Here is a 20495-nt window from a genome sequence, read left to right as displayed (position 1 = left end):
ATATTATACTGTGGGATATATGATATGCATTGCTGTAATGTATCTGATGCAATCAAGACGTGGACGCGGGATGCCTGGACCCGCGTCGCGACCTGCCAAGAGATCGCGTCCACACGTGTAGAGTGAAGCTTGGCTGAGGTGCTATCTGATTTACTTCCAAGGCAGCCATGGTTGCGGTAGAATCATATAGACTCAAGTAGGCATAATGCATATCAAAGTCACAATTCCTTGTCAATTGGTCTGATCGTCACATGGAACTTCACTCACCACTCCAGGATTGGACTGAGCAGTAGAAACTAGTTGTGGGCAAAGAATCCATTCGAAGCAGTAGGAGACGATCTGTACTTTGATATGCCAATCTACGTGCGACAAAATAGGCAATATCAGAACGCTTTGGTCGATATAGTCGAGCAATCGCCCTGCTCCTAGGAATTCATATAGACACACATATGCGCTGCAGCTTCAAACCAGCTATGCCGTCTCACATAGCAATCCTCGTTGAGATCATAGTCATTTCAACATTATATTCATGAACTGCTTCAAAGCAGGAAAGCAATCTCGTGTACTTTCTCCTTGGACCATTTCCAATTCCGTCCTCCGCCTGCAGCCCCATCCCGACCTTTGGAGAACCACCTCATCTTGGCCCGCAATAGATCAATCAATCGAATCTCACAAAACATCTCTCCATCCATGTCTTTCTTCTCCCTATCCCTCGTCAAGACCGCAGCATCATCGTCCTCCTCACTCCCTGCATATCCATCAACCTCCCGAACCACAAACCCCTCCCTCCTCATCCCCTCGACCTCAACCCTGAATGCCGCCCGTCTACCCTCCCTCCACCTGCCCTCAGTATCCACAAAGCTGCCTCTAGATCCCACAGCAACAAACCTCCCCATCATGCCCACCTTCCTCTCCTCGACCGCCTCGACCCACCGGGGTATGATCTCATACAACACAGGCAATCTTGTGGCGGGATCGATCCCGTTGTTCACGCGCCGGGTCTTGATCACCCAGTCATTGCACGCGTAGAAGATCGGCAGGGATTCCTGGCGGATGCGACGGCAGGTGCGTAAGAGAGAAGGCTCGGCGTTGGCGGTGTTGTCGTGCGTGAGGTCGAGGAGAGGCGAAGAGTGCGTCGATATGGTCGATGTTGGCTTTTGGAGCGCGAGACGGTAGACCTGTGAGCGCAGTTCCCAGGGGAGGCGGAGGAGAGGACATGGCCGTTGCTCTGATGTGCGCTCTGGGGGATCAATCGTCGGTGTCGCGACTCGCGGATCTGCATCGTGGCTCGTGAAGGTAGATGGCGTTCTCAGTGAGATTTTGAGCCGCTTGCACGCTGAGCGCGAAGACTCTGTCGCCACCACATGGCTGGCGCCTGTCGGCTCAGGTCGCGCTCTCTTTCTTGTCATGATACATGCATGATGGGACTTTGATCTTTGTCAGTTCAGTACAGAGGAATATATGCCTCGAGTCAACGAGAATGTGGAGTTGGCATCAATCCGCGGGGTACAGAATCCGGGAGATAAGATAAGAAACCCCGTCCGAGAATTCCAGGGCATCGGACAGCTATGTTCGCAGCTCTCCATGTACAGACCGACATTACGGAGCATTAATCTTGCGATACTCCAGTCTATACGATACGAAAGTCGAGACTGGTTTCAATCATGAGACAATAGGGAAGACTTTTGTGAGGTTTTCTAAAGCAGCTATCTGGAACGTTTTCTCTGCAGGTGAGAGGTGTCGCTAGGTAACAAAAAGACTGGTCCATCAAATGGCTCGAATTACAGCCGTGATGTTGGAATGTGATGGTCATCTTTCGGATGCATGACTCTGGTTGGCCTGCAGCCTCCACGGAAAGCACAATGAAGGGATAGAATTGTGAAGGGGCAGCGGCAGATACGCCAGGGGAAAGCGTTGGGGCCGTGGTTCAAAGCAGACGCAGACAGCGCGTGCTACTCGGCTTACCTTTCGAATGAAAAATCCTCCAACGATCACGTGACGGTATATCTACCACTGGCGGGTGCTCTGGCATCGGCATCTGCAGCAGCGAGAGTACCTTCCTTCAGCAGGCGCTGCAACTCGCGCATCGCTTGGGTGACCTGCAACTCCGTATCGCCTTCCACCAGAATATAAAGCTTGGGCGGGTCACCCTCACCAGGCTGGTCTGGAGGCTTGTAGAAGTTACCCTTACTCGTGATGGAAACGCCGGTAGCTTCGAGGATCTTGGCGACATTCGTTCTGTTGGTGACACCCCAACGGGCCTTCTGGGGAAAGTCATTGATCTCGAGTGTGGCGTGATAAGCGCCTGCGTCGGGACCTTTGTTGTCAATCGGAACACCAGGACGAGTGGAGTTGCGTGCGCCGAGTCGACTATTGATACTTGCAGCAGCCGCAGCCGCAGCCGACAGCTTGTTGGTCGGTCCAGCGCCAGTCGCTGGCTGTGGTATCTCGGTCTTGACGACCTTGACATCGGCATCCAAGTCAACGCCGGCAGGAATGCCAACATGCAGAGGCTTCGCGACGGGAGCAGGAGTCGGGGCGGCAGTGGTCTCATCACCACGTTTGATGATGTTGATCTCCGGAAGTTTGTCTTCTTCCTTCTTTTCTTCCTTTTCGTCTTCCTCCTCATCATCGCCGAGCTTGAGTGCCTTTCGCTCCCGAGCACGTTCCAAAGCACGTTGTTCCTCGAATCTCTCGATACCTCGGCCTCCAAAGCCGGTACCAGTGGCTTTGGCATGTCCTCCCTTGACCTTGGTAAGGTATCCATCGGCCATCTCGACGAGGTCTTTGGGCGCTTCTAGTTTGCTGCGCTTGAAGGCTTTGACTAGATCTGGAGCGTACTTTTCTTGCTCCGGCGTGATGAAGGTGACGGCGGTGCCGGTCTTTCCAGCGCGTCCAGTACGGCCAGCACGATGAACGTAATCTTCTAGGTGGTTAGGCACATCGAAATTGATGACGAGTTTCAGCTGCTTGACGTCCAATCCTCGAGCTGCAATAGACGTGGCTATCAGGATCGGGATATCACCGCGTTTGAAATCGTCAATAGCTTGCTCGCGATCGATCTGCTCTCTACCACCGTGGATAGAAGAACAAGGGTAACCTCTTGTGTGTAGATCAAACATCATCTTGTCAGCAGCTTCTTGACGCTCGACGAAGATCAACGCACGTGCATCATCGTCTTGAGTGAATAGATTACCGAGCAATTCCAGCGTCCTGAACATTTTGCTGGCTTCTGGGCGGATCTCTACAATCTGTGTGATGGTATCGGACACAGTTGCGCGACCACCCACAGTTATCTGCACAGGCTTCCGCAAGACTTTACGTGCGAGAGACTCCATGTTACGAGGCATGGTGGCTGAGAATAGGACGGTTTGGTGGTCAGGGCGGATGTTACTAAGAATCTTGACGACTTGTGGCTCGAAACCCATGTCGAACATTCGATCTGCCTCGTCCAGCACGACATAGGTGACACGTCGGAGATTGGTCACACGTCCAGAATTGGCTGCGAGTAGATCAACCATGCGGCCAGGTGTGCACACGATGATCTCGGCGCCGCGCTTGAGCTCAGCTATCTGATCTTTGATCGGAGCACCACCATAAGCGCACACGGCCCGCAAGTTCAGGGCTTTCAGATAGGGCTTGCACTCCTTGTGAATCTGTTGAGCAAGCTCACGAGTGGGAGCGAGGACGAGTCCAACGGGCCCTTCCATGCTAGCGAGGGGGCGTTGATCTTTTATATGTCGGAACATGGGAAGCAAGAAGGCTACAGTCTTGCCAGAGCCGGTCTTGGCCACACCGATGATGTCTCTACCAGCCATGATTGCCGGAATGGTCTGAGACTGAATTGGAGTGGGTTTGTCGAATTCGAGGCTGCGGATAATGTCAAGGACCTGGGTTCCAAGACCAAACTGCGCAAACTTCTGGACGGGTCTGGGAACATCTTTGCCCTGCACTTTGATGTCATCAAGTTCGAAACGAAGCAGCTGCACCTCCTCGTCGGTCATATCTTTTACCTCCTGTGGCTCGGTGTAGAAGTTCTTACGGAAAGGCTCATACTCGATCTTGGCATGATCGACCGACGGCATTTCCTTCTTCTTCCTCTTGCTTGCCATGGCTAGGATCTCGTCAGGGTCTTCGCCCACGGCGTCCAGATCGGCACCTTCGTCTTCACTGAAGATAGCTTCGGGCTCCAGGAGCTTGTTGCGAGAGCTTGATTTCCTGTTTGTAGTTGTCGATGTCTCTTCGGTTAGCCCATTCATGAAAGCATCAAGAGGGTCAACATCATCGTCTACTTCATCGGTCTCTATTTCGACAGTACCATTCGCTGGGGTGGTCGACCGAACGCCTTGCATAGCATCTGCATCGACAGAGACCTCGGCAGCTTCAGCGGCACGTTTCTCGGCAGCTGCACGGGCGGCAGCGGCAATTTCCTCCTCGGAACCTGCATCGGCAATGTCAAGGTCGCCGTCGTCATCATGAGTCTCATCACGGTTAGCGTGCGCAGCATCCCCAGTATCGTCGTCAAGGTCGGGAGTGGGAAGCTTCTCTAACTTGCGATGTTCGACTTCTTCGTCATCCATATCAATGGCAGGGCCGGCTTGAGGAGTGGTCTTCTCCTTCTCCTCTCCTGAGCCCCGCACGGTGCCGAAACCCTTTCTAAGAGCGCTCGAAGCGGATGTGGTGGAGAAGGCTGGTCGGATGTTAGTTTGATGGATGATGGTATAGCTCATAGAAGGGACAAACACACCTTTGCCAAGACTAGAATTTGACTTGTTGCTAGAGTCAGTCGCTTTGTTGGCAGAATCAGAAGCCGGGATGGCGGCAGACTTTGACTTCCCAGGTATATTGATGTCACTGCCGAGTGGCTGGAGCTTTGCATTTGCAGTGGAAGCCTTCTTTGCGATAGCTTTGTGGTCGAATTTACCAGCGAAGCCCTTTTGCGTGGCAGCTCCGTTCAGCTGGGTAGAACCAGGCTGAGGCGATGCGCTCGGATCAGGAGACGCGGTGGCAGAAACTGCAGGGTTCACCGAGGGTGTAGAAGAGTTCACTGCGGGACTCTGGGGATTAGCAGCATCTGGAGACTGTTGCTGTTGTTGCTGTTCTTCCAGCAATTTCTTTCTCTTGTCTTCTTGTTGTTTCTTCCATGCTTGAAGTTTGGCCTGACGCTCAAGTTTGATGCGCTCTTCTTCAGCAGCTTTGTCCTTGACTGTGGGTTTCACCGGGGCAGGGTCCTGTGCCTCGGTCAGTTTTGTTCTTGCGACAGAGAAGACATGAGAGATGTGCAGACATACCTGCTTGGAAGGAGTTGGGCCTCGTCTGTCCCTGTCATCGTCACGAGGAGCTCGGCGCCTTGACTCGACCGAGTCTGTACGTCTGGGACGCTTACGATCACGTGAGTCGTCTCTGCGACGTCCATCTCTTTCTCGGTCTCTGCTGCGATCGCGATGGCTCCTGGCTGGTGACCGGTCGCGAGAGCGTTTTCTGTCGCGGTCTCTCGGATAGTCATCGTAGCGACGCGGGCCCCGTCGATCGTCGTATCTGTCGCGGTCATATCTCTGCATAGATGTAAGTGTGGATGGTCAAAGTGAAGGACATTGGGGGACCCTCTTACAGCTGGGGAACGACGACGACCATAGTCGCTTCTTCGGTCGTCACGGCGGTAGTCGCGATCTCTGTCGTCTCTGCGATAGTCGCCGCGGCGCGCAGGCGACCGCGGTCTGCCAGACATGGCGGAATGAAGATGGACCTCTTTAGTCGTCCGTCGGTATGGGCTCACTGTATCACGGCAAAGCACTGTCCTGTCTCTCGAAGACTGGCGATGTACAATAGCGAGAATCTGTCTTTCCGTCGCGAAAAGAGATGAGGGATGACAGTGTCGTTGTAAGTGATGGTGTTAGTGATGGGACAAATACACGGACGTAATTACGGATATCTCCAGTATGAGGCATAAACGCCAAGACCAGGCTTTCTCAATGCATGTGACAACGGAGTGATGAGGCAGCAACACCTGTCCGTCCTAAGTCTTAGAGGCATCGACGTCATGTCGTAGAACGGAAGGAACCAAAGGTTGTTGGGGACTAATAAGCCTTACCACTAGGTATATATAGATTGATGATATGCAACTCCAACTGTCTGTTGTAGAAGCCATACCATTGTTGACTGGTATTCATCGGATGTGAACGGTGACAAACAAGATGCTGATTATTGACTCTATTTACAGTCATCTTAAGTCCTGCATCTAGACATCACACCCGGTCAGTACATGAAAGAGTTGGGAAGGGTTGACCGCCACAAGGAACAGGGCGATCGACAAGCACACGACCAGAGTTTGTGTTCTGTACATCTTGATCTCTATCTTACCTTGACTCTTCCCAATGTTGGCGCTATCGCTGAGAGTATATGGTTCGCCAATATCTGCTGCGATTGCCAGTTGCCTGAGTGGGCTGTCATTTTTCCGGATGACAGATACTGTGTAACAAGAGTGCATGCCGATCAGGCTGTCCGGCATCGTTGGCTCCAATTGTTCAACCTGGGACCTCATCAATTTCACAGGTAGAATGAGATGTTGTTCCTTGCGTCAGGCCTTAAGTGTCGTTTGGCGTTCCTGCTCCTGCTTGGTTTGGGGCATCTCTTGGTTTGAAATTGTGGCGCTCCACGGGATCCTCCCGACTAGGGTCTGCAAAGTACGATGGATGACCATACCCAGTAATATAGAACATAAGGCAGGGGAACCAGAAGACGAGATTCGTCATATTAGACCAGAGTAGTCTCCATATCTCCATCACCCAATAGCTGCGCGAGCTGTGGAGTGTCCAGTTCGAACGAATTCTCAACCTTCGAGCAAAGACCGACAGTACGAAGCATTCCTGCCACGGACATACATCCACCCATTCCCAACCCTCGTCATCGTTAGCGCCCACGATCAGCAATATCGACTCGTCAGATATCATCTGAGACGGCGAGATGGCCATCTTCGCGAAATTATAGTCGTAGTGGATAGATCGGAGTACCGCCCCTCTGTTGTAACATCGCAAGTATTTGGCCGCTATCCCCCGAGATATCTCATGGTTCCTACCGGAAGCCGGAATGAAAGGCAGGATTACACGTATCCAACGACTCGACCAGCTAAAGCCAATGAATTCATGGACCAACCATTCGCACGTGAGAAAGTCGTCGTCGAAATGGGCTACGCGACTATTCAAGCCACGCGAGGGATACCAGTGACGCTTGTCATCATCAGGCTTGGGAAAAGCAGTAGGAAACGCTGGAGCCCAGCTTGTACCTCTGGAATTTGATCCGTGGGACCGAGGAGAGAAGTGCACCGGAGTGGACTATTGAGCTAAGCGTATTGCGCCATGTTTCGGGGTAGTCTGGACCTTTCCATCGCTGTCTTGCCCGCGTTCTCATTTCTTCCATCTTTGCCGTGTCGCGATACATTCTGGATCTCCAGAGTCTTGTGGCTTCGACAACGCGCTCTTCATGAGCCAGTAGCGCCCATATGATGACGTTGTCATGCGCCTTCGAGACGAGACGATGACTGAGTAGACATGCAGCTTCTTCCAGCGTCATGTATGAGTAATCTGCCTTGACTGGGCTGAGATGCTGCGCGGTGAGAAAAAGGACTGCAAGGTCTATCCTGCCGTTCTGGTTCACGTCGTCGATCAAGGAGACTAACGATATAACTTTATCATTCTTGCAGAGAACGTGTATATTAGCTTTACTTCGCATGGCCTCGAGGAAGGTCCATGCTCTGGTGTTCCAGTCGGATGCAAGCAGGACAGCTAGCACTATCTCTTTTATTCGCAAGGTTGGTCGTGACATGTCGATCTGCATGATATCTCGATCGCATACTAGGGTGAGCTTACTTGTGCTGAATACGCTATTGATTTCTTCAATAGCTGCATTCCGAAGATCTGGCTGACCAGGTACGCAGGGAGTGTCCATCCAGTACGAGTCACATCCTTGGGCTCGAGCTATGTCACAGTAACGCCGATGAAGACATTCATTCATGCCTGTAAGCTCATAAGACTATTTTGTCAGCAGTCAGACCACTTGTCCGTTTCTTGTCGATTCGTCCGCCTTGTCCATGACTCCAGACGTGAGAGATGGCCATGGTTTTACCAGAATACGGAGTGAATGTCAGACCCGCATCGATACCATCATGGGCGACGTCAACAGCAGGAGCCGGTGCGGCGCGCCTGTAGGACTCCTCATTCCACCACAGCCGCAAACATCCATCACCAGTACCTTGACAAGGCCATGCATGAGCTGACTGATTGATGGTTTCGCCATGAGCGTCGGTGCCAATATATCGCCTACATGCAAAAGGAGACCTGCCATTGCATTGACGAGGTGTTCCATATTCATCCTTGTCACAACGGGCTTCCAAACATTCGACTCCTTGGAGTTGAGCAAACTCCTGATAGCGACTACAGAGGCTGCGCAGGTCTGAGCTCAGAGAAGCCCGATCGCTTCGAATGCACTCATAACTCCAGCGGCACATCCACTCGGGTGGGTCATGGCATGCACTCGTGTCCAACCAGGAAATGAAGCTTGTATTGATAGCTTGCCAACTACCATCGCTGGAAGGAACACCTCTAAGCTGCAGTCGGAGATTGAGAGACGAGACCAGAAGTACTGAGCGATGCCAAGTGGACCAAAGGAATAACTCTACAATCATCCACCGCCATGCTTGCTGCTGGTGGTTGTCTAATCGTTGCTGCCTTAGCCGATGAGCATGGTGCAAGAGTGCACCAACATTGTTGATATGGTTCACCATTTGTTGTATTGCGGTACTGTTCTGCGATGCCTCACCGCTGTCAGTCCTACTGCCATAGCCCTCGGCGGCCATCTGAAGGGCAATTCGTATGACATTGTGATCGACCCATTTAGCACTCTTGCTATTTTCCCACATATCGTGGCTGCTCGATTCCACGAAATGACACGAACTGAGCTCGTCCAGTAACTCGATCATCTCCGATTCTTGGATGCCTGGTGGATGACTCGGCAGTCTCTCTAGTATGCTGACCGCCGTCTGGACCAAGGTGTCTTCAGGCTCGTCTGAGGCCCATCTGAAACTGCATTCCAACCACTCGGACAAACAGTCGTCTAGCCTCGCATGAAATTGCATGCCTTCTGCCACGTCATATAGTTGCTTACATTTGTCTTCCAGCATTTGCACCTGGTATCGCGGCCCAAGATCGCCCCAGTATTCCGTTCCTGTGTCGTCAACATAAGGCTGGGAGTTCAGGTCAAAGGGTCTGAAAGGAGCTTTGTAGCACATGACAACACGACTGCCAACCTGGAGAGGCACAGGTCCGGCACATTTTTCCTGATGCATTACTTGCTGCACTCTTGCCAGAGTGGATGTGTCGGGCCCTTTCGAAAGGCGTGCAGTCATGTTGAGATTTGGTCGCAAACAGTTTTATGATATCAAGCTTTGATGCCCGGATCCAGTGAAGAGACTCCGTAAGGTAGTTAACACCATGTTGGCAGCATCGTCCTGGCATGAGCAATGACCTAAGTAGGTATACAACAACATCGATCTATTTCTGTCTTCAGGCTTTGACTAGACGTGACGATGCTGGGCATACATTGCTGGTCCCACCGCCAGAACGGAGGGCCTTACGCTGGCATCCTATAGTCGAAGTCCTGATAGATCATGGTCTCCTTTTGCGATCGAGAGCTGCTTACAGAAGCCCTGCTGCTCATGCTGAAGCAATGAAACCCAATCACTGAAGTGTACTTTGTTTGACAAGTCAACGATCTTGCTTGGTACGCTAGCGACCCTAGATGTTCTGTACCGCGCTGCTATCAAGTCTACTCGGTACTTGTCAGGTGCGTCATCGACGTCAAATCCTAAACCCGAAGAGGACAGGACGTGGGGGGTTGATAAGGTTTGACACTAGTCATCGATATAGTAATAATTTGCAACTCTAAACCGGCCACACCACTGTCGCAAAAGATACATCAGACATGTACCTGAGAGCTCCGTACCTGCCTCGCGCTTTCCTGTGACTTCACGCGTTCGACTTGACTTCCACCCTGCCATTCACCTTTTTCCGTCGGAAAGACTACCACCACAACTCAATCAACACTGCCTTATCGTCCGCCAGTGTCTGAAGAAGGCGGCGACTCTATCCTCTGATTCGTCTCCAAACCCCGAGCTGAAAAGCATCCATCAGCGCAAAGATGCTCGGATCCAAGGTCACTCTCCGTGTTTACGCGCACGCGTCAGGCTTGTTCCGCACCGTCAACCCCCTACGACCTGTTTCTGTAGCTCAGAGGGCGTATGCGACCCGTGGGAGACCCAGGACCGCCGTCGGCGAACCGTCCAGGAGCGTCAAGAGAGCTGTCAAGACCGAGCCCAAGTCCACATCAAAGGCACCCGCCAAGTCACCACGGAAGCCCAGGGCAAAGGCGAAGCCCACAGCGGAGCAGGCAGCGAAGAGGAAAGAACTGGAGGAGAAGCGCAAAGTCAAGGCCGAACAAGTAAAAGCAAAGGCGAAGGAGAGAGTGCAAAAGCAGAAACTCAAGGCGGCCAAAGACAAGCAGAAGCAGGCGCTCGCTGATCTCAAGGCGACTGCTCTGTTGGGTAACCCCGTCTCCTCGACCAGAGGCCAGTCTGCCTGGCAGGTCTTTTATGTTCAGAGTCTGAAGGACGCCGCGGCGCGCGGTGAGCATATCGGAGGCAATCAGCTCGGATCCAAGTCTGCCGAACTGTCGCGCGAGTACAAAGCCATGTCGCCTGCTGAACTTGAGGTGTGTTGCTATAGCACTGCTTGTGTGTGACTTTTCTGACCAGTCCAAGCGCTATCAAAGCCAGGCAGATGAAATCGGCAAGAAGAAGAAGCAACAATACCAGGAATGGGTGCAATCTCATACTCCGGACCAGATCCGCTTGGCCAACATTGCCCGTCGTAAGCTACGACTCTTGACAGGCAGCAACAAAAAGTACCACCATATCCAGGACGATCGTCATGTCAATGCTCCCATGAACAGCTTCATGCTCTACCTCAGAGATCAATCTGCGGCTGGAGATGGCTTCCCTCCCGAGAAGATGAAGGAGTGGGCCGAGAAATGGAGGAGCCTGTCAGACAGCGAGCGCCAGGTATGTTTTTGGCACACCGGCTCTCCGAGAATGCCGTACGCTAACTCCAACCTCAGAAATATGCCGACCAGTCCTTGGAAGAACGAGAACGCTACAAGCGCGAGTACGAGCGAGTCTACGGCCGCCCGGTATCAAAGTCGCCCGAAGTGGGTATCTGAGATGTGGGAGAGGGTAGCTCAATGCCCACTTGCGCGATGTGCTAGCTACACAGTCACCGGCAGGATGAGAAGAACATTCACCTGACCATGAGAAATCGGATTCTAGACCCATTTCTGCTGTTTGCCGTATCGTCGTGTCAGTCACTATCTAGGGCCCCGGCGGTACCTGGTACAGGATCTCGGGGCCTCGCCTTCCAAACCACGGCGCGATCACTCGAAAGTGGGAAGAACCCCCAAAGGAGTAGTCAGGCAGGCTTATCTACAACAAGCGAAACGATCCGAAAAGGGAGGCTACCTCGTTCTCGGTTTCTCCATTCCAATGACTATAACGCGATTCAGCAAATCTCTAGCCCCTGTGCAAATCCTCTTTTTGCGCTGACTTGACCTTACGTTGTGTTTTTAATTTTGAGTCTGCACGTAGAACTGTATAGCTATGATCCAATATCCTCTATTCCTTTTCCACATCGCTTTATCGTTGTGTCTTTCTGCTCCCCTCTTACTTTTGTTTCTAGCAGCGACCATGAAACTGTATGAATGAACGCACATCAATCATACCTACACATTCATATTCCAACAAGGACACGACAGGGTGGCGCGATACAGACTTCCACTATGGACTACGATTGTACTTAAGGCCATATAAAGCGGGAGCTAAATAATACCTTGTGTTCGCGTGCTGATGCTAGAAATCATGTATTTCCTGTTCTATTGGACCCGATCCAGAGTGTAGGGTTTTCGAGTAGGGTGACCCCGTCTTGTTCTTTCACACAATCGTTCTAGTGGATGCCTTGGATGCATGTCAATGTATGTCAATTTCCACAGTACCTGTACTTACATTTGTTCTCTATCTTCTTGTTTCGTGATTATTCCGTTGCTTGGCGTACCTTGATCTGAGGGTTGAGATTGGTGTATTAGTGAAGGAGGTCGATGGAATACTCATTCGCTAGAGTTCAGGAGCAAAGTTCGTCCTGCATCCCTTCCCCGAGTTGCCCCTATTCTGAAACACTCATCCTACATTAAGCACATCTTTACTAAAGATGAACACCTACTTACTTCAATCCCCTACACAGACGTGCAGTCAAGTAGCCACATGTTGATAGCGCCAAGGTTGAGGACACTGCCCTCCTTTCACCTTCTGTACCCAAGGGATGGACGTGGAGACGAGAAGCAGGCTCGAGACAAGCGCGCTCACTTCATATCTCAAACACACGATCGAGTAGCAAGGTGGTACGGGGAGTCTGCATAACACCTTATGCTATATGAACCGCCTCTCTGTACTTGGTATCTTGACCCTGCTCGAGCTCTTCCCATGCCGTAGTCCAAGCCTCGTTGTTGTCCGAGAATGTCGTGAGCAGTCACATTGACGACTGATACTCATTCATCCTTTCAGCAAAGCTGGTTTGGGCGTCAATTGTGTCCTACAAAGTAGTGATTGTATGATCGCGAGATCTGTAAGTAAATATGCAGAGTAACTGATCGGTGCCTGCCTACATATTCTGCCCTGTCTCCTAGGAGTGAGGCTCTACGTCGACGAGCACGTCGACACGGGGTTCGATTGCTGGGAAGTCAAGAGTATTAATCTGGACCTTGTTCTCAAAGATGAGAAATGTGCTTGTACATCTGTGATGCTCGAGAAGTGACTGTACAAGTGATGCTGGTTCACTCTATCAGTCAAGAAAGCTGCAATCATCTCTATCTCTCGACCTTATTGACAGGTCCACGCCTCACTTTTTCCCTGTACCCTCTAACTCGACTACATAGCACAACAACTGAACGCAGAATCGAAGTGAAAAGTCTACGCCGTCACACCGTCAAAGCATACGTCACTTGAGGAGTGCTTCAACGCACCAAAATCTCAACACCGCCCTCGCGTCGCATCGGATCCGAGTCCGCGTCGCCATCACCCCGGGCGACACCTCGTGAGGGCAGGCAGGCAGGCAAGCATATCTCCGCGGACCTGGTGTCCTCTCGCCATCTCTAGTGTCTAGAATAAGACGCTAGTAAAGCAAGGCGAAAAGCAGAATACTACATTCTTGCCATCGCCTCTCTGAGATCACGCGTGAGCCTTCTCTGTATATGTGCCCATGCTTTGTCCTCCGCCGGGGTGTTACACCACATCAAGAACCCCAGCCTCCGAGACCCGAAAATGTGGGCATTGGGGCCAGAGGATAGATCGTGTCCCTCGTCGACCTTGAAGAACTGAGCCTCTTTATATAAAGCACGTCAGGGTGGCATCGTGTAACACGAGCTCTTGCGCAAGTTCATGGCTTGTGGTGAGCAATTTCATTGTGCGAATGGTATCTGAGCATAGCCCTGATGCGTACAAGATGGCACTCACTGTGGTGAGGACCACTTCACCGCTTTCTCATCTTCGGAGGATGTAAATGAGTAGGTGCATTAGACAATGTGTTCTCATATCAGTTCATTTCGAAAGGTGATACTTTAGTTATATGACGTGAGAGAGATGTCTAAGCCTTTGCTTTTCTTCTCTTCTCTTCTGGTCTCTATACGGTGAAAGCACAGAACATGTATCGAAATCTCAGCCCGTCTCGTGCAGCTTTTGTATCGCAGCTTTTGTATCAAGTCTTCTCAAGCAGGCGTAAGGTTTTGTCACAGTAGGATATACTGGAGAACGCTCAAGCCATATTCTGATTCCTTAGGAAGGGACATTTATCGCTGTGATGGTATTCGCTATCTAACCTCATATGTCTTGCGTGGTACGATACACCTTATCCTGCGGCACTTCCAAGAGTATACTAGACCAAGGTAGACTATGCAGCTTAACGCCATCTCTTTCTGTATCCAGATACTCCAAACTTCGCTATACGCTACATCCAAACCATACAGACTTTACTATACTAATCCAACAACCACGACGCGCTCTGACCTTAACCTGACCCAAAACCTACTCACTCCCATCTAAGTCAACCATCCTATCAGAAAATCAATCAAGTTCAACAACCCCATCCCCAAGCGCGTCATTAACAATATCCTGAAGCACGACTCCGCTCTTGCCTAGTTTTCTGATCTTGTCCTCGACGGCTTTGCTTCCGGTGGTTTTCCCGACTTTATGAGGGACTTTGAAGGGTTTCATCTGGCGCTGCTTTTGCGGTTCTCGCTGGTGGTGGTGGGATTCTTGAAGGCCGGTTTGCTTTTCTTTGTTGTGGAGTTTGTTCTTCTGTTGGGATGGCCCGTCACCTCTTTTCTTGTTGACGCTGCCGAGGTTCTCAATGTCGATATCAACATCAGAGTTTCTGTTCTCCTTTCCTGACGCCGTGGGCATCGCTTCCTCTGTGATCAGGAAGTTGTCCATGCCTTTGCGCTGCGTCAGCGCTTTTCTGCGCTTTTGACTTGGGCTTTTGTTCTGCAAACTGTCATTGCCGACTCTGCTCTCCTTTCTTGGAGTAATGTCGACTCCCGTAGCCACACCGCCCGACCAACCCGTGGCGCCAACCTCGAAAGCGTGGTCCCCCTCTGCATGGCCAGGGAATTTGAACACCCAGCCTTGTCGGTCCAGCAGATTCAACAACTTGTCCAACAAGGCGTCGCTTTTCAGAGTGGAAGCAGAGCCCAACATGACGAGTTTACTCTTCGCGCGCGTGACGGCAACGTTGATCCTTCTCCAGTCCTTCAGCAGCTCGCCTATATTTCCGGTCTCGTTGGATCGCACGCACGACACGATCACGACTTCTTTGTCTCGGCCTTGGAACTTGTCGCAGGTGTGCATTTCGACGCTTTGCCATGCGCTGATATTATTTGCTGCTGCGGCTGCGTCGCGACTGCTGCTGCTGTTGCCGATGCCGCCGTTGGACGCGAAGCCGTAGTCTAAGCCTGCGGCGTAGGCTTTGGCCGTTTGACGCAGGAGCGCAAGTTGGGAGCGATAGAATGTGATGACGCCTATTTCTGTTGCGGGGACACCGGCTGAGAGAAGAGAAAAGACGAGTTGAATCGTCAGAGATGCTTCTGTTGCGTTGATGATTCTTGACCCGGACGCCGTATCTCTTGGTGGAGTCGGAAGCAGAGTGTCTGTGTCTGCAAAGACTACTTTTCGGCTTGGTTGTAGGATTTCGGCGAGCCAACACGACGACGAGTCGACGCCTTTACATTGCGTGATGGACGTGTAATCTGACGATGAGTTTCCATGCGCAGATGTGACATCCCCAGGCCGACTCTGATCGCGGTGGAAACGACTCAACCTACGAGGAAAGTTTGGAAGGGCAAGCGTCCGCTTAGCCACAGCCGGCGCGCCACATTGTAGCTTCCCGCCGTAGATGAGCGTGTTCGAAAGCAGCATGATATCCTCACACATACGGTATTGCCTGCCTAGCTCAACAACGGCTTCGGGATGCGAATCACTGAGCAGCTTGAAAAGACTGACGTCGAGCCCACCTTCCTGTGCATCCTTGTTCTGCACGAGAGGAGGCAGTTGATTGTGGTCGCCCACAAGCACGAAAGTGCGCGCCATGCGGATTGGGCCTAGACACACTGGCAATGTGATCTGCGATGCCTCGTCCACGATGCAGTAGTCAAAGACACGTTTTTGGAACAAGAAATGTGACACCCCGAGGCAGGTAGTAGCCACTACTTGAGGAGTCATATAGGCATTTTGGATCTCCTCGAGACTGTGCCTCGGAGTCGCGGCTAGACTGGCAAAGTCCTGCACTTCGGGATGAATCTTTGATATCGTTCCTAAGCGCATGATGCTTATGTCTTGCTTCTGACCAGCCGGTGAGCGAAGCTTGAGTAAGATGTTGTCGACGGCTGTATGGGTGTAGGATGTCAGAAGCACAGATCTGCCTCGTGCGACCAATGCGCGAATGATTTGAGCGATGGTCGTGGTCTTGCCTGTGCCTGGCATACCGAGGACGAGAGCGTAGTCCTGCGCCGACATGACCTTGTCAATCGCCGCGCGTTGGTCGGGGTTCAGCTCGCCTGGTGGCAATTGATATTTTGACGGGACTGGCTTGAACGTAGGAGCTTTGTTCTCGACAACAAGAGCGCGGATCTCAGATGATCGATATACATTGTCGTCCATGATGCTGAGAAGGTTGTTGCGGACAGTTGACATGCCATTGCTGAATTCATCCTTGTCCAGACGATAGACTGGAACATCTCCCGGATCTTCCCTTTCGTGTCCTTCTCCGCTAACATTCATGATACCTACAAAAGACTGGTTCTTCTGCGTGTCGAACCCTCGTAGCTTCCTTCGAGCATTGTGCAACCGTCTGTCCACTGCGACCGAGATGCGCCGACTCGAGACTTTGGTCACATATCCGTTGGCGAGGGCAAAATGGCCTTGTTCACTCGAGATGACAATGGGTTCGCCGACGGTGATTTGACTTTCGGTGAACGAGAACCCTGGCAATGTCTCTTTCTTGACAAAAGTGTAGCTGTAACGATTGATCTTAGCCATTTCCTCGTGCATACGACTGCTGCCGGGCTCCACGACCACTTCAGAAAAACACCTTCCGAGCTTTTCACGTTCCTTGGAGAGCATGGTCCAAAGCTCACGACGAAACTTCATCATTTCGCTTTCCTCTTTTGTCAACAGGTCATCCCACTTTTTGAAGAAAACCTGATGCACCGGCTGCAGCTTTCCGACGAGCTCATCAAATTTCTCCTTGACGCCGGCTGTCTCGGCTGTGCCGCCTTCCGCAAGTTTATGATACAGGAAACATTGTGTTTTTGCGTAGCAACGGCCGCATTTGTGTGGGTTCTGTAGCATCGGAGGTAGCTGGAGTCGTTCACGGACATAGCTAGCGAGTTCGTTGCGTTGCATGACCATGTGTCGCAGTTCGTTACGGATAGCAGGCACGCGTGAGATTGCCGAAGTCTCCATATAGTAGAGTATGCCATAGACCACATCGATGTCTACAAGATGTTAGCGTTTGCAGAGAATGAATATGCTGGTTACGAGACAGGTTGAAAAGATACTGACCGTATCTGTCCGACAGCAGCAAGGTATATAACGCCGTTTGCGCTCTGTGAGAAGCATTTGACGTGTTCTTGCCGGTCTTGACCTCGAAGGGTACCGTTAGAGACCGTGTACCATACTCGTCCTCCATGACAGCTTGCACAGTGGCATCGATGTTACCCTTCAGTCCGTATGTAGGCGACCACACATGCTCTTCCACGTCAAGCAATTTAGTGACACTCATACGAACCTTTTTCCCATTACGATCGTCGGCAAGAGCATCTGGACCTGGCTTGGCTTTGACAAAAGACCCCGCCCACGATCTTAGCTCAGGCATCTTGCTTCTGAGGTGTTCGAGAGCCTTGCCCGTGCCATCGTGGCCAATCTCGAAGAGTTTTTCGAGAAACTTATCGAGTGTCGTTTCCGCCAGTTGATCAAGCCATTCAGGGTCCCACCGGTTTGCCTTGAGCGCCTCCTGGAATATTTCGTGCAATATGTTACCATATACATTATATTCGTTAGCACTGCTGGTAGCCTTCACTCGATCCTGGAGTACAGCTCGACGGATGCATTCAAAGGAGTCTGCAACGACAGTGGCAGATATGAGATGATCCGGGTGGACAATGAGAAGGTTGTTGACATCATCAATGGTGACATGTCCGGCTGCGCTAAAGGTTCCGCCAACCACATGAACATATGATCCGGGCGTGCAGTGTGTGTCGAACCAGGATTGGCGAAGAGCTATGGTTCTGGTACGTTGACCGGCCTCGTCCTCTACAAGCAGAATCTGGCCGTGTCAGTCTCGGCAAGTCTAGGTAACGATGGTGGAGCCTACCTTTTCAGACATGACTTTGCCCTTCTCATTGGTGTACTGGCCCTCGATCACTTGCTTCACAAGATAACGTTGGATGGCACGGGACTTGATCATATCATGCTTTGAATGATTCTTAGCTACCTATTACTATGTTCATCTAGGTAAATTTGAGATACGTACAGAACTTGCAACCGCGCCACTTGCCTGGTGTGCAGCTTGTGTTGCTGACAATTCCGCCTGAGCAAATGCATCATCGTCCAGGTCTGAATCTCCAAATTCGTCGTCGTCATCATCATCATCATCGTAATTATCATTGTCATCCGAAAAGCCGGTAAGATCAATTGAAATTTGCTGGTTGGCAGGATGCACCGTAGAGCGGGGCTGCGTAGTCGTATTGACATCGGGGTTCTGTTCTGTCTTCGACGGCACAGCGGTATAGTTGCTTCGATTGGCCGATGCGGGCCTACTCGGAGGCGCAGACACAGACGCACTCATGGTCCGCGAGCTGGGTTTGCTATGGAAGAGTGGCACTGCAGCATCCATGTCTTCAAGAGATAGCTCTAAATCGACATCTCCAAACTCGTCCGAGTCCTCGTCGATCGTGCTCATACGCCCGTCTGAACTGTGTTGTTCACCAACAAATTCTGGCGGGTCACGGTTTGTGTCAGATAAGCGTTTTGATGTGGGTGTGATCTGTACAGCTTCCGCCATGTCAAGATCTATATCATCGTCGCCAAACTCGTCCAGATCCACTTCTCTACTTCGTGAGCTTTGTATAGACTGGTTGGAGCGCTGGCTCAACCCGACACGTTGTGAAGAATGTCTTGATCGCATTGCACGATTCTCACGCTGTGATGCCGGCGAGAGATCAGTGATGTGGGAAAGATCGCCCTTGTCAGGTAAAGGTGAGGAGCTGCTGGGACCTTCTCTGGCCAGGTGTTTTGGCTGGGCGAGTGAGGCTTGCACCTTCTCAACAAGCATGCCGACTCGAGATACAGGCTTTGCATGGTTCGCATCCTCTCCATCACGGTCCTCAGATCGATCCCTGAAGATGCCATGCGTTCTTCGTCGCTTGACCTTCGTTGCCGGAAAATCCATTCCACAGGAGGCCCACCTTCTAAGTCCCCCAACACTTGCACCCGGTGTTCGCGGCCCTGATCGCGGCGATGATGGCTCGATCAAGTGGATCAGAGATGGAGGCTTGGCATCTGGATCGTCTGGGTTTCTACCTGCAGCGTAGCGGGTCCAGAGATCCGCAATTGGATCTGAGATGGTCCGCGGCGTCTTGAGCTGTGGCTGCAGGTTCTTGAGACCGAAAGGGTCCCGTTGGTCGGAGGAAGGCTCTTGTGAAGAGGTGACGGGTGATGAACTCTGGGCTCTTCGTCGTTTCTGACGAGGCGTCAGGTCTGGGTGAGAGCTGTTTGCTATCCAGCCCACCTGCTCTGCCGGTGACTGCTCTTTGGGTTCATCGTGCCTCCGCAATGCTTCCTCGGCATTTCCCACTAGATCCGCTAGCGGTAATCGCATGGCAGGCGTTGAGGGAAATGTTTTGATCTGAGACATCTTGGGCGTTGTGCTTGCGACACCTTTCTCAGGCGACTGAGAGGATTTCAGCTGGTGGTAACTGTCATTTTCCTTCTCTGACTTCCGACTCTCGCTGCCTAGTGCGCCACCACCACCAGTATATGGAAAGGTGTGTGGTTTGGTCCGAGTCTGAGTCGCAGGTTTGACGGGCGTATTCAAAGACGGAAATGCTTGAGGCAAAGGATCACTGGTTGTCCTCGGACCAAAGTTTCTTGTCTGGTTACTTGTCGGTTTATGATTTTTCTTGATAAAAACGCGTTAGAGCAACGAGTAGTGGCGTTAGTCTAGAAAGTTGATTGTACTATACCTTTGCGTGTTCCTGCTCAAGTGAAGACTTTTGGCGGGACGACATAACACGACGCGGAAAAGCAAGTCATTCATGGAGTATACCAGATGAGATGGATTCACACAGCGTTGATGAATCAGCGTGACAATGATAATGATGATGTCGAGATGTCAGGCTTTGGCTCGAGGTCGATATCGCGGAGACGCGTTCTAGTCGAGTATAATGGAAGGTGCGCGTCACAGTCACACGCGCTAGCTCCGCGTTCTACTCACTTTGGGAAAGCGCGGCCTCCGCATAATGTCAATTGTATAAATAGACACAATTAATCAATCATTCATATAGACTAGCTTGACCCACGAAGTTGCATAATTATTGTGCTTGGTCTCACATCAAATCATCACGCCTCTTTTCACCGGTCGCTTAGATCTCAAGCTCGAGGTTTTGGCGGAAGGGCAAGGAACCAAATCAGTGACCGGTATGAAGGAGGCGCCGGTCTATCATTTATGCAATCCTTCGGGTTGTCTTGATGAACCACGGAGTATACCACGGTGAATCCAGAGTTAGGTATCAAGCTTGGCCGCATTTGACCCTGGGCTGTTCGATTCAAGGAATTGGGTTACGGTAGTTGT

At 51.5% G+C, this 20495-nt stretch overlaps 5 protein-coding genes across 5 annotated transcripts; 1 reads left to right on the top strand and 4 right to left on the bottom strand.

Annotated features, from left to right (window-relative positions):
• Nucleotides 1-539: 539 nt before the first annotated feature.
• On the bottom strand, nt 540-1409 carry AAFC00_005471 (uncharacterized protein; the record flags this gene model as incomplete). Its single annotated transcript, XM_069348248.1, has 1 exon — nt 540-1409. The coding sequence occupies one exon, from the start codon at nt 1407-1409 to the stop codon at nt 540-542; it is 870 nt and encodes a 289-aa protein (XP_069203086.1).
• A 582-nt stretch (nt 1410-1991) lies between these two features.
• AAFC00_005470 (uncharacterized protein) lies at nt 1992-5728 on the bottom strand (the record flags this gene model as incomplete). Its single annotated transcript, XM_069345255.1, has 4 exons — nt 1992-4690; nt 4748-5231; nt 5292-5555; nt 5612-5728. 4 exons carry the CDS (start codon nt 5726-5728, stop codon nt 1992-1994), a joined length of 3564 nt encoding a protein of 1187 aa, XP_069203085.1.
• Nucleotides 5729-8020: 2292 nt separating this feature from the next.
• On the bottom strand, nt 8021-9400 carry AAFC00_005469 (uncharacterized protein; the record flags this gene model as incomplete). Its single annotated transcript, XM_069348247.1, has 1 exon — nt 8021-9400. One exon carries the CDS (start codon nt 9398-9400, stop codon nt 8021-8023), a length of 1380 nt encoding a protein of 459 aa, XP_069203084.1.
• Nucleotides 9401-10191: 791 nt separating this feature from the next.
• On the top strand, nt 10192-11268 carry AAFC00_005468 (uncharacterized protein; the record flags this gene model as incomplete). The annotated part of the gene is made up of 3 exons (XM_069345254.1): nt 10192-10761; nt 10811-11110; nt 11167-11268. The coding sequence occupies 3 exons, from the start codon at nt 10192-10194 to the stop codon at nt 11266-11268; spliced, it is 972 nt and encodes a 323-aa protein (XP_069203083.1).
• A 2944-nt stretch (nt 11269-14212) lies between these two features.
• On the bottom strand, nt 14213-19932 carry AAFC00_005467 (uncharacterized protein; the record flags this gene model as incomplete). Its single annotated transcript, XM_069345253.1, has 5 exons — nt 14213-17139; nt 17207-17969; nt 18018-18101; nt 18177-19823; nt 19888-19932. 5 exons carry the CDS (start codon nt 19930-19932, stop codon nt 14213-14215), a joined length of 5466 nt encoding a protein of 1821 aa, XP_069203082.1.
• Nucleotides 19933-20495: the final 563 nt, after the last annotated feature.

Source organism: Neodothiora populina, assembly GCF_041146345.1.
Source record: "Neodothiora populina strain CPC 39397 chromosome Unknown canker_contig_5, whole genome shotgun sequence".
Taxonomy (NCBI): Eukaryota; Fungi; Ascomycota; class Dothideomycetes; order Dothideales; family Dothioraceae; genus Neodothiora; species Neodothiora populina.
The sequence above is the reverse complement of the archived record's forward strand: the minus strand, read 5'-3'. Positions and strand labels throughout refer to the sequence as shown.